The sequence below is a fragment of the Protomyctophum bolini genome, assembly GCF_963924005.1.
Source record: "Protomyctophum bolini genome assembly, chromosome: 8".
Taxonomy (NCBI): Eukaryota; Metazoa; Chordata; class Actinopteri; order Myctophiformes; family Myctophidae; genus Protomyctophum; species Protomyctophum bolini.
In genome coordinates this window covers 2,498,279-2,511,314 of record NC_137869.1, presented here as the reverse complement: position 1 = coordinate 2,511,314, position 13,036 = coordinate 2,498,279, and the positions used below count along the sequence as shown (strand labels likewise).

The window sequence follows — 13,036 nt, the reverse complement described above, 5'->3', positions numbered from 1 at the left end:
AGATTATTTTTTAAACAAGATATGTTTTTACAAAAATGTTTAGATTTTCATTATCGTGAGAACGATGGCTTCCATTTTCTCCATTGCAACTTTTCAGGACTAGAAAGCCTGCGGTTTCTTTTAGCTTGTATTCCCCATCGATGATGTCACTGGAAGACGGTTTCTGAACTGCCCACAGCCCTCCTATGAGACACGGACCGAGTAGGAAAAAAAAGATTGCGCCATTTTTTTCATGATTATTAGTGAGGACTTATTATAATGAAGCTAGGTTGAAAAGTGGTGAAGTGGTCCTTTATTGTATGTGTCAGGGACAAGATGACGTACATTTCAAAATAAAATGTCCCTTCATTGTTTTTGTTTTTTTGTTTTTTGATTTTTTAATTTTTTAATTTTTTAATTTTAATTATCTTTATTGTTAATGGCATTTAAGGATTGTGTTAGGGACAAGATGACGTACATTTTCCCTTCATTGTCAATGGCGTTTTTAAAACAAACATTAAACCTGTATATAGATGGGGGCCCTCAAACATTAAACCTGTATATAGATGGGGCCCCTCAAACATTAAACCTGTATATAGATGGGGCCCCTCAAACATTAAACAAACATTAAACCTGTATATAGATGGGGCCCCTCAAACATTAAACAAACATTAAACCTGTAAATAGGAGGGGCCCCTCAAACATTAAACCTGTATATAGGAGGGGCCCCTCAAACATTAAACCTGTATATAGATGGGGCCCCTCAAACATTAAACAAACATTAAACAAGCATTAAACCTGTAAATAGGAGGGGCCCCTCAAACATTAAACATGTATATAGGAGGGGCCCCTCAAAAATGTGACTTAAACTAAATGGCATTTCATTCAAAAGGCTACGACTGGAAACTAAACCCAAATGAGCTGAAAGGTAGAAATGGCTGAATAAACACACATACAGGTCATCTGGTGTCACGCGAGCCTGTCGTTGAGCGCTGGGTGTCGTGTTGGCGTGTTGTGCGTCATGCTCCTCCGCCGCATGACGGAGAGGAGGGGCCCCCCGAGGGGCCCCTGGGACAGACCACATGATCACAGTCTTTTCTATGGGCTCTCTGTAGGGGTCAAAGGTTATCCAAACACACTTTCTCAAGCAGGAACCGGTTGTCTGGTCAACGTTCACTCCTCCTGGGCGCTTTGAGGCCACGCGGCCCATTGTTGATTTTTAGTTGACTAAAACTTAAGACGGAAAATGTTCGTCGACCACACCCTTTTTTTTCACTGACGAAAACTAAGATAATATGATGACTAAAACTAAGACTAAATAATATACTGACAATTTCGTCAACAAATAAAAACTGGACTAAAATGTCCCCCCCCCCCCCCCCCCCCCACACCACACCAGCACGCCAGGGACCAGAATACTTCAAACCCAAACAATTAGTAAAAAATAGAACCACAAAACGCGTGTTAGAGATTAAACAACAAATAACAGCCAGAACCAGCAACTGCATTTACTTAATCACATGTGAAAAATGTGGTTTACAATATGTCGGAGAGACAGGTAAAACAATAGGTACTAGGCTGGGACGACACAGATACAATATTAACAATGCCAAAAAGACAACCACAAGATTGGTGCAACATTTCATGGCGCACGGCATTGGAGCTCTAAAATGCGCTGGACTTCAACACAATCCAAACTGGACAGTTTTAGGACAAAGACGTTTTAATGAAAAACAGTGGATTAAGAACCTCAACACGGATTTTCCTGGAGGCTTAAACATGCCTAAAATGAGGTCTTGAACACAACAAAACTTAAACTCAGGATTAAACTGGAGAAATCTAAAAGTGATTGGATCAGACTTCCTTCGGATACATGGCGAATGCATTTATTCCTTGCATTGTGCCTACACATGTTGTGACCTGCGGTCCCAACATGTGTAGGCACAATGCACTGAAGTTTTTAAATTACCCCCCCCATACCCACCATCTTTCTCTCAAAGGGGGGGGGGGAGACCATTTTAAGTAGCTCTAAAACCTATTCCAGAGTGGAGGGGGGCAGCAACAGAGAGTCCGAGAAGGCCCCGGCCGTCACCTTTTGGTTTTTTAAGGTCTGTTTGGGGAACTGTTGAGTTGTAACGGTATCCATTCCATGTTTAACCCATTGTGACCTGAGATCAGATTATATAAAAGAAATGTCTGTTTGAAAATGACAGTTTTTTTTTCTGAAAAAGCCATGTTTCTATGTCAGTCGTTCTAAGATTTTTTCCAAAAATAGCAGACCTACAAGCTCGTATAGCGCGCCACTCGGTGGCGCGCTATACGAGCTTGTAGATCTGCTATTTTTAAATATGCTAAAGCATAACATAACGCTATATATAACACCAAAAGGGGTTCCCGTCCGAAATCGATTAACAGTATAATGTCCATAATATAATGCTGGACAGAAACAGCATGACCCCTTGACTGTTATGTGCGTGCGTGTGTGCGTGCGTGCGTGGCGTGCGTGTGTGTGGCGTGGCATGCGTGCATTTGTGTGGCGTGCGTGGCGTGCGTGCATTTGTGTGGCGTGCGTGCGTGCGTGTGCGTGTGCGTGCGTGTGCGTGCGTGCGTGTGTGTGGTGTGCGTGCGTGTGCGCGTGCGTGCGTGTGCGTGCGTGCGTGTATGTGCGTGCGTGCGTGTGTGTGGTGTGCGTGCGTGCGTGGCGTGTGCGTGCGTGTGTGTGGCGTTTGTGCGTGCGTGCGTGTGCGTGCGTGTATGTGCGTGCGTGCGTGTGTGTGGTGTGCGTGTGGCGTGCGTGCGTGTGCGTGCTGCGTGTGGCGTGCGTGCATGCATGTACTCCTTTGATTTATTGCAACGGCAGCACCGTATACCTTCGCATGTTTCTAAGGCATGTTTCTTCGCTCATATTTCATCCACTGGCGTGGTGAGATCTGGACGGGTATGTTTGTGGCTTCCCTGCCTGCTGGTCGCCTCCATGACTCAGCAGAAGAGATGGTGTTCCATACAGGCTATGGCCCTGTGTGCGTGTGTGTGTGTGTGTGTGTGTGTGTGTGTGTGTGTGCGTGTGTGTGCGTGTGCGTGTGCGTGTGCGTGTGTGTGTGTGTGTGTGTGTGTGTGTGTGTGTGTGTGTGTGTGTGTGTGTGTGTGTGTGTGTGTGCGTGTGTGCGTGTGTGTGTGTGTGTGTGCGTGTGTGTGTGCGTGTGCGTGTGTGTGTGCGTGTGTGTGTTTTAACCATTAGTCCAGAGTGTTAGCCACGGCGCTATAACGTATTGGAATGTTCCAGGGCAGTAAACCTGCAAATGGGACGCCCTCGTAAAAAAAAGGAATGTCTTGACCGATCAAAAACCATGGAATTAGCCGTGTCAGCTTGTTGTTGTTGTTGTCATATAGACGTTTGTTTTTGTCGTGGAAAAACGAATGCGTCGCAGTCCCCCCCCCCCCCCCCCCCCCCCAATCCCCGTTCATTTTCCCCTCATAGACTTTTCAGAAAGTATTTATTTAAAGACGTTTATACGCCGCGGACAAAGACAACTCTTGTCGTGACAAATCATGACGACAAACACAATTATTTCGGGCTGAACAAATAGTTAGAAAGAAGAAGAAAGCGGCAGGTTACAATACTTTTTTTAAATTTTCTTTGTAATTATTTGTTTGGTCCAAAATATTGTGTTTGTTTGTTATGATTTGTCACGACAAGAGTTGGCTTCGTACGACGGTTATACGGTCTTTAAATAAATACGTTTTGAAATGTCTATGAGGGGAAAAATGCATTGTAAACTTATTTCCTGGGCCTGGCGTCGTCATGAAAGGGGGCGGGACTGGGCCTGGCGTCGTCATGAAAGGGGGCGGGACTGGGCCTGGCGTCGTCATGAAAGGGGGCGGGACTGGGCCTGGCGTCGTCATGAAAGGGGGCGGGACTGGGCCTGGCGTGGTCATGAAAGGGGGCGGGACTGGGCCTGGCGTCGTCATGAAAGGGGGCGGGACTGGGCCTGGCGTCGTCATGAAAGGGGGCGGGACTGGGCCTGGCGTCGTCATGAAAGGGGGCGGGACTGGGACGCTCTATACTATAGATTCAGAATCATGAAGAATAACCCAATAGTTTGACACGTCACATTGACTACTTTTAGCATAACTCAAATGTGAAATCTTTGCCTTATATTATTTTATATACTGTACATAGGTTTTCAATTATACCCCAACGTTCAATCCCTGAATTTACCACGATCCAAAATGTATACATACTCCATTTTTAATATGTTATTTGGATCATAAAAAATCACACCTGTGTGAACCAAGTGGTCCAACTCCCCTCCCACTAAAAGCTGAATAACTCCTAATCTACGGAGCTCTCCATGGTTTGGTCAATTGTTTGTTTGTATGTGTGTTTTCAGCACGTCTGTGGTGTGATGTGTGTTTTCAGTCTGTTGGTGTGATGTGTGTTTTCAGTCTGTGGTGTGATGTGTGTTTTCAGTCTGTGTTGTGATGTGTGTTTTCAGTCTGTGGTGTGATGTGTGTTTTCAGTCTGTTGGTGTGATGTGTGTTTTCAGTCTGTGGTGTGATGTGTGTTTTCAGTCTGTGGTGTGATGTGTGTTTTCAGTCTGTGGGTGTGATGTGTGTTTTCAGTCTGTGGTGTGATGTGTGTTTTCAGTCTGTGATGTGTGTTTTCAGTCTGTGGTGTGATGTGTGTTTTCAGTCTGTGGTGTGATGTGTGTTTTCAGTCTGTGGTGTGATGTGTGTTTTCAGTCTGTTGGTGTGATGTGTGTTTTCAGTCTGTGGTGTGATGTGTGTTTTCAGTCTGTGGTGTGATGTGTGTTTTCAGTCTGTGGTGTGATGTGTGTTTTCAGTCTGTGATGTGTGTTTTCAGTCTGTGGTGTGATGTGTGTTTTCAGTCCGTGGTGTGATGTGTGTTTTCAGTCTGTGATGTGTGTTTTCAGTCTGTGGTGTGATGTGTGTTTTCAGTCTGTGATGTGTGTTTTCAGTCTGTGGTGTGATGTGTGTTTTCAGTCTGTGGTGTGATGTGTGTTTTCAGTCCGTGGTGTGATGTGTGTTTTCAGTCTGTGGGTGTGATGTGTGTTTTCAGTCTGTGGTGTGATGTGTGTTTTCAGTCTGTGGTGTGATGTGTGTTTTCAGTCTGTGGTGTGATGTGTGTTTTCAGTCCGTGGTGTGATGTGTGTTTTCAGTCTGTGGTGTGATGTGTGTTTTCAGTCTGTGGTGTGATGTGTGTTTTCAGTCTGTGGGTGTGATGTGTGTTTTCAGTCTGTGGGTGTGATGTGTGTTTTCAGTCTGTGGTGTGATGTGTGTTTTCAGTCTGTGGTGTGATGTGTGTTTTCAGTCTGTGGTGTGATGTGTGTTTTCAGTCTGTGGTGTGATGTGTGTTTTCAGTCTGTGGTGTGATGTGTGTTTTCAGTCTGTGGTGTGATGTGTGTTTTCAGTCTGTTGGTGTGATGTGTGTTTTCAGTCTGTTGGTGTGATGTGTGTTTTCAGTCTGTGGTGTGATGTGTGTTTTCAGTCCGTGGTGTGATGTGTGTTTTCAGTCTGTGGGTGTGATGTGTGTTTTCAGTCTGTGGGTGTGATGTGTGTTTTCAGTCTGTGGTGTGATGTGTGTTTTCAGTCTGTGGTGTGATGTGTGTTTTCAGTCTGTTGGTGTGATGTGTGTTTTCAGTCCGTGGTGTGATGTGTGTTTTCAGTCTGTGGTGTGATGTGTGTTTTCAGTCTGTGGTGTGATGTGTGTTTTCAGTCTGTGGTGTGATGTGTGTTTTCAGTCTGTGGGTGTGATGTGTGTTTTCAGTCTGTGGGTGTGATGTGTGTTTTCAGTCTGTGGTGTGATGTGTGTTTTCAGTCTGTGGGTGTGATGTGTGTTTTCAGTCTGTGGGTGTGATGTGTGTTTTCAGTCTGTGGTGTGATGTGTGTTTTCAGTCCGTGGTGTGATGTGTGTTTTCAGTCTGTGGTGTGATGTGTGTTTTCAGTCTGTGGTGTGATGTGTGTTTTCAGTCTGTGGTGTGATGTGTGTTTTCAGTCTGTGGGTGTGATGTGTGTTTTCAGTCTGTGGTGTGATGTGTGTTTTCAGTCTGTGGGTGTGATGTGTGTTTTCAGTCTGTGGTGTGATGTGTGTTTTCAGTCCGTGGTGTGATGTGTGTTTTCAGTCTGTGGGTGTGATGTGTGTTTTCAGTCTGTGGGTGTGATGTGTGTTTTCAGTCCGTGGTGTGATGTGTGTTTTCAGTCTGTGGTGTGATGTGTGTTTTCAGTCTGTGGTGTGATGTGTGTTTTCAGTCTGTGGTGTGATGTGTGTTTTCAGTCTGTTGGTGTGATGTGTGTTTTCAGTCTGTGGTGTGATGTGTGTTTTCAGTCTGTGGTGTGATGTGTGTTTTCAGTCTGTGGTGTGATGTGTGTTTTCAGTCTGTGGGTGTGATGTGTGTTTTCAGTCCGTGGTGTGATGTGTGTTTTCAGTCTGTGGTGTGATGTGTGTTTTCAGTCTGTGGTGTGATGTGTGTTTTCAGTCTGTGGTGTGATGTGTGTTTTCAGTCTGTGGTGTGATGTGTGTTTTCAGTCTGTGGTGTGATGTGTGTTTTCAGTCCGTGGTGTGATGTGTGTTTTCAGTCTGTGGTGTGATGTGTGTTTTCAGTCCGTGGTGTGATGTGTGTTTTCAGTCTGTGGTGTGATGTGTGTTTTCAGTCTGTGGTGTGATGTGTGTTTTCAGTCTGTGGGTGTGATGTGTGTTTTCAGTCTGTGGGTGTGATGTGTGTTTTCAGTCCGTGGTGTGATGTGTGTTTTCAGTCTGTGATGTGTGTTTTCAGTCTGTGGTGTGATGTGTGTTTTCAGTCTGTGGTGTGATGTGTGTTTTCAGTCTGTGGTGTGATGTGTGTTTTCAGTCCGTGGTGTGATGTGTGTTTTCAGTCCGTGGTGTGATGTGTGTTTTCAGTCTGTGGTGTGATGTGTGTTTTCAGTCTGTGGTGTGATGTGTGTTTTCAGTCTGTGATGTGATGTGTGTTTCCAGTCTGTGGGTGTGATGTGTGTTTTCAGTCTGTGGTGTGATGTGTGTTTTCAGTCTGTGGTGTGATGTGTGTTTTCAGTCTGTGGTGTGATGTGTGTTTTCAGTCTGTTGGTGTGATGTGTGTTTTCAGTCTGTGGTGTGATGTGTGTTTTCAGTCTGTGGTGTGATGTGTGTTTTCAGTCTGTTGGTGTGATGTGTGTTTTCAGTCTGTGGTGTGATGTGTGTTTTCAGTCCGTGGTGTGATGTGTGTTTTCAGTCTGTGGTGTGATGTGTGTTTTCAGTCTGTGGGTGTGATGTGTGTTTTCAGTCTGTGGGTGTGATGTGTGTTTTCAGTCTGTGGTGTGATGTGTGTTTTCAGTCCGTGGTGTGATGTGTGTTTTCAGTCTGTGGGTGTGATGTGTGTTTTCAGTCTGTTGGTGTGATGTGTGTTTTCAGTCCGTGGTGTGATGTGTGTTTTCAGTCTGTGGTGTGATGTGTGTTTTCAGTCTGTGGTGTGATGTGTGTTTTCAGTCTGTGGTGTGATGTGTGTTTTCAGTCTGTGGTGTGATGTGTGTTTTCAGGACGAGAGAGCCGCTAAGCCTCAGGAGAAGAGTCCGCTGCGCAGGGGGGCGGGGCCAAGCACAGAGGACCTGAGCGGGACCGCCCCTCCTCCACTGCAGGTCAGAGCGCCAAAGACCCGATCGCCACCGTGTCCAAAGGGAGCCGAATGGACCTGGAACTCTGAGGCCCCTTTTCCACCGGTTATAGTTCCCGGTGGGAACCGGTTCAGTTCTTTTCCACCGGTTGGTTCCCAGTGGGAACCGGTTCAGTTATTTTCCACCGGTTGGTTCCCAATGGGAACCGGTTCAGTTCTTTTCCACCGGTTGGTTCCCAATGGGAACCGGTTCAGTTCTTTTCCACCGGTTATAGTTCCCGGTGGGAACCGGTTCAGTTCTTTTCCACCGGTTGGTTCCCAATGGGAACCGGTTCAGTTCTTTTCCACCGGTTGGTTCCCAATGGGAACCGGTTCAGTTCTTTTTGGTTCTTAGTCCATGAGCCATTTACTTTTATATTGATCCTATAAAGAATTTAATATAGGTCTAGTTTTTCAGGAGCTCTGGCTCATGGACTAAGAACCAAAAAGAACTGAACCGGTTCCCACTGGGAACCAACCGGTGGAAAATAACTGAACCGGTTCCCACTGGGAACCAACCTGTGGAAAATAACTGAACCGGTTCCCACTGGGAACCAACCGGTGGAAAAGAACTGAACCGGTTCCCACTGGGAACCAACCGGTGGAAAAGAACTGAACCGGTTCCCACTGGGAACCAACCGGTGGAAAAGAACTGAACCGGTTCCCACTGGGAACCAACCGGTGGAAAAGAACTGAACCGGTTCCCACTGGGAACCAACCGGTGGAAAAGAACTGAACCGGTTCCCACTGGGAACCAACCGGTGGAAAAGAACTGAACCGGTTCCCATTGGGAACCAACCGGTGCAAAAGAACTGAACCGGTTCCCACTGGGAACCAACCGGTGGAAAATAACTGAACCGGTTCCCACTGGGAACCAACCGGTGGAAAATAACTGAACCGGTTCCCACTGGGAACCAACCGGTGGAAAAGAACTGAACCGGTTCCCACTGGGAACCAACCGGTGGAAAAGAACTGAACCGGTTCCCATTGGGAACCAACCGGTGGAAAAGAACTAAACCGGTTCCCACTGGGAACCAACCGGTGGAAAAGAACTGAACCGGTTCCCACTGGGAACCAACCGGTGGAAAAGAACTGAACCGGTTCCCATTGGGAACCAACCGGTGGAAAAGAACTGAACCGGTTCCCACTGGGAACCAACCGGTGGAAAAGAACTGAACCGGTTCCCATTTGGGAACCAACCGGTGGAAAAGGGGCCAGAGAGTGTCCAAATGCCTCACGGGTCCATGTGGTTGCTTTTGGACACTCAGGGTAAACCTAAATTCATACTGTGTAACCTTTTCATTTCGAAAAGCACTGTTGATATTATCTTTCACCTCCATGTTTTCTTTCTTCTTAAGAATAACCATTCCACATGAATGTGTGTGTATGTTTTTTTTTTTTTTAACTAACTTAACACCATGTTTAGTGTCACAGGCACCATTTCTGACAATCGTGTTGCTTTCCAAATTATTTCCACGCTTAATTTGTTTTGGAGCGGAAACGTTTAACCCATTCTGACCTGAGATCAGATTCATACGAGGTTTCCACTGGACACACACTGGTCTGATTAACCCATTCTGACCTGAGATCAGATTCTAAAAATGTCAGTCGTTCCTTAGATTTTTCAAAAATAGCAGACCTACAAGCTCTTAGCGCGCCACTCGGTGGCGCGCTATGAGCTTGTAGATCTGCTTTTTTTCAATAGCTAAAGCATAACATGATGCTAACACCAGAATGGGTTCCCGTTCAGAATGGGTTAACTGAATTCTGGGACTTCTAACGGACCACAGACAGACAGGGCAATGACGCACGGAACTATGGCAGCTACCAAAAAGGCATTTTTTTATTTTTAAATAATAATAAAGTTACACAGTATAACTTTGACACAGCGTGTGCATGGCCTGTGTATAGTTCAAGGCCGTGTGCTGTGTTGTGTTTGTTTTGTTTTTTTGAGTGGTGCAACCACTCCCATAGAAAGCTGTGTGTGTCCCTGACTGAGTGGTGCAACCACTCCTATAGACAGCTATGTGTGTCCCTGAGTGGTGCAAACCACTCCTACAGACAGCTATGTGTGTCCCTGAGTGGTGCAACCACTCCTACAGACAGCTATGTGTGTCCCTGAGTGGTGCAAACCACTCCTACAGACAGCTATGTGTGTCCCTGAGTGGTGCAACCACTCCCATAGACAGCTATGTGTGTCCCTGAGTGGTGCAACCACTCCCATAGACAGCTATGTGTGTCCCTGAGTGGTGCAACCACTCCCATAGACAGCTATGTGTGTCCCTGAGTGGTGCAACCACTCCCATAGACAGCTATGTGTGTCCCTGAGTGGTGCAACCACTCCCATAGACAGCTATGTGTGTCCCTGAGTGGTGCAACCACTCCCATAGACAGCTATGTGTGTCCCTGAGTGGTGCAACCACTCCTATAGACAGCTATGTGTGTCCCTGAGTGGTGCAACCACTCCTATACACAGCTATGTGTGTCCCTGAGTGGTGCAACCACTCCTATACACAGCTATGTGTGTCCCTGAGTGGTGCAACCACTCCTATAGACAGCTATGTGTGTCCCTGAGTGGTGCAACCACTCCTATACACAGCTATGTGTGTCCCTGAGTGGTGCAACCACTCCTATAGACAGCTATGTGTGTCCCTGAGTGGTGCAAACCACTCCTACAGACAGCTATGTGTGTCCCTGAGTGGTGCAACCACTCCTACAGACAGCTATGTGTGTCCCTGAGTGGTGCAAACCACTCCTACAGACAGCTATGTGTGTCCCTGAGTGGTGCAACCACTCCCATAGACAGCTATGTGTGTCCCTGAGTGGTGCAACCACTCCCATAGACAGCTATGTGTGTCCCTGAGTGGTGCAACCACTCCCATAGACAGCTATGTGTGTCCCTGAGTGGTGCAACCACTCCCATAGACAGCTATGTGTGTCCCTGAGTGGTGCAACCACTCCTATAGACAGCTATGTGTGTCCCTGAGTGGTGCAACCACTCCTATAGACAGCTATGTGTGTCCCTGAGTGGTGCAACCACTCCTATAGACAGCTATGTGTGTCCCTGAGTGGTGCAACCACTCCTATACACAGCTATGTGTGTCCCTGAGTGGTGCAACCACTCCTATACACAGCTATGTGTGTCCCTGAGTGGTGCAACCACTCCTATAGACAGCTATGTGTCCCTGGCTGTGTTCGAGCACGGAAATAGTGTTATAGCGTTTGTTCACCACCAAGTGGCACTGTTGCACAGCCTAACACACAGGCCAGGGAGGAGGGCTTGTACAGTACAGTACAGTACAGTACAGTACAGTGTGTTTCTCCGCAGGACACTACCGGAGTCTCTCTCTACAGTACAGTACAGTACAGTACAGTACAGTACAGTACAGTACAGTGTGTTTCTCTGCAGGACACTACCGGAGTCTCTCTCAACAGTACAGTACAGTACAGTGTGTTTCTCTGCAGGACACTACCGGAGTCTCTCTCAACAGTACAGTACAGTGTGTTTCTCTGCAGGACACTACCGGAGTCTCTCTCAACAGTACAGTACAGTACAGTACAGTACAGTACAGTACAGTACAGTACAGTACAGTACAGTACAGTACAGTACAGTACAGTACAGTACAGTACAGTACAGTACAGTACAGTGTGTTTCTCTGCAGGACACTACCGGAGTCTCTCTCAACAGCCACGTCCCTCAGAAGCCTCTTCGCAGGAAGTACCGCGCAGACAGTCTGGAGACCACGCCCACTCTGAACACGCCCTTCAACCTCCCCGCCAAGCCCGCCCAGAAGTCAGTCCCGATTCTAACACACACACACACACACGCACGCACACACACGCACGCACGCGCACGCACGCACGCGCACGCACGCACGCACGCACGCACGCGCACACACACACACACACACACACACACACACACACACACACACACACACACACACACACACTCAACCTCTCAACCCTCATGTGCTGCTGCTTCCCCTTCGACAGTTTGCAAAAGAAACAAGCTACTTCCTTTAGAAATGGAAACAAGTCCCCATTACTTTATTATGTGTTATCCTTTTATAGCCTTAATGTCTGACTGTACAAAGTGTACATTTCTGGCTAATAAAGTATTCAATCAATCAAAACCTATACAACAAATATACAATCGGCTATTTAAACATACAGATGTCTTTGCAGATGCTATTTTCAAAAGACTCTTGGAGTCGTTGGCACAAAATGTTTTCAGGTGGGGGTCTCACGAAGTCCGTGACCAAATGCATATGAATTGGGGAGTCCTTGACATCACAGTATTTGAGAAACCCTGGTTTAATCTTAATTTTGGTGTTAGCATTATGTTATGCTTTAGCTATTGAAAAATAGCAGATCTACAAGCTCATAGCGCGCCACCGAGTGTCTGTTCCTTCTTCCTACTGAACGGACCACCATGGGCCCTGTGCTGTGAAACCGTCCCATAGGGGGAGGGGCCTCCACCATGGTCCCTGTGCTGTGAACCCGTCCCATAGGGGGGAGGGGAGGGGCCTCCACCATGGGCCCTATGCTGTGAACCCATCCCATAGGGGGAGGGGAGGGGAGGGGGGGGGGCATCAGAGCGTGACCACGTCCTCTGGACTTTGGGTGTGGTCGCTCCTCTTTGATCCCTGCTTTGTTTACAGGCTGAAACGACACCGTTTGGCCCCATTTCTACTGTATTTCTACTGTACCTGAACTGTGGTTGACACAGAGTGATGGAGAGAATGGGAAACACTGTGAGATTATTTACTTTTTATAAAATATGGATTTGTACGGTATAGTGTCTATATTAGTGTTTGTCTTATACCCACTTAAACCCTATACATACTTGAACTTCCCCCAAGGAAGTATTCATCGCCGTTTCTCTGGCAAAGTCCTCGCTTACTGTATCTCCATATTTCATTTTTTATTTGCTTCGTCGTACAAGACTGTCAAGCAAAGGCAGTGAAAATAGTCTGTTTCCTTTTTCACTATTTCTGAACATTTCGGTTCAAATTCCTGAATAACAGTCTTGGACGTACAAGGTTTCCCCTCGACATGGGCGATATATCCATCTTCTGGGAATCCTACAGGACAGCATCCGTACCCACCCTCTGGAAAACATCCACCATCATACCGGTACCCAAGAAACCCCGCCCCTCAGAACCTAACCACTATAGACCCGTAGCTTTAACATCAATAATGATGAAATGCCTGGAAAGATTGATCCTAAACATCATCCTGCCAGCTGTCAGGTCACAGCTGGATCCTTTCCAGTTTGCATATAGGGCAAAGAGGGGGACAGAGGATGCTGTGGCATGCATCCTTCATTCTCTTCTCCAACATCTGGACTCATCCTCGGACAATTTTGCCACCATTCTCTTCGTTGATTT

General features: G+C 46.8%; 1 protein-coding gene across 1 annotated transcript in view; it reads left to right on the top strand.

The window, feature by feature from the left end:
• Nucleotides 1-13,036, top strand: part of reps2 (RALBP1 associated Eps domain containing 2) — a gene marked incomplete at its 5' end in the record, with an annotated part of 82,836 nt that overhangs the window by 53,749 nt on the left and 16,051 nt on the right. Inside the window, 2 exon segments of the mRNA XM_080769644.1 lie at nucleotides 7,531-7,629; nucleotides 11,345-11,436. Of these exon segments, the coding sequence (XP_080625770.1) occupies nucleotides 7,531-7,629; nucleotides 11,345-11,436 (191 nt within the window).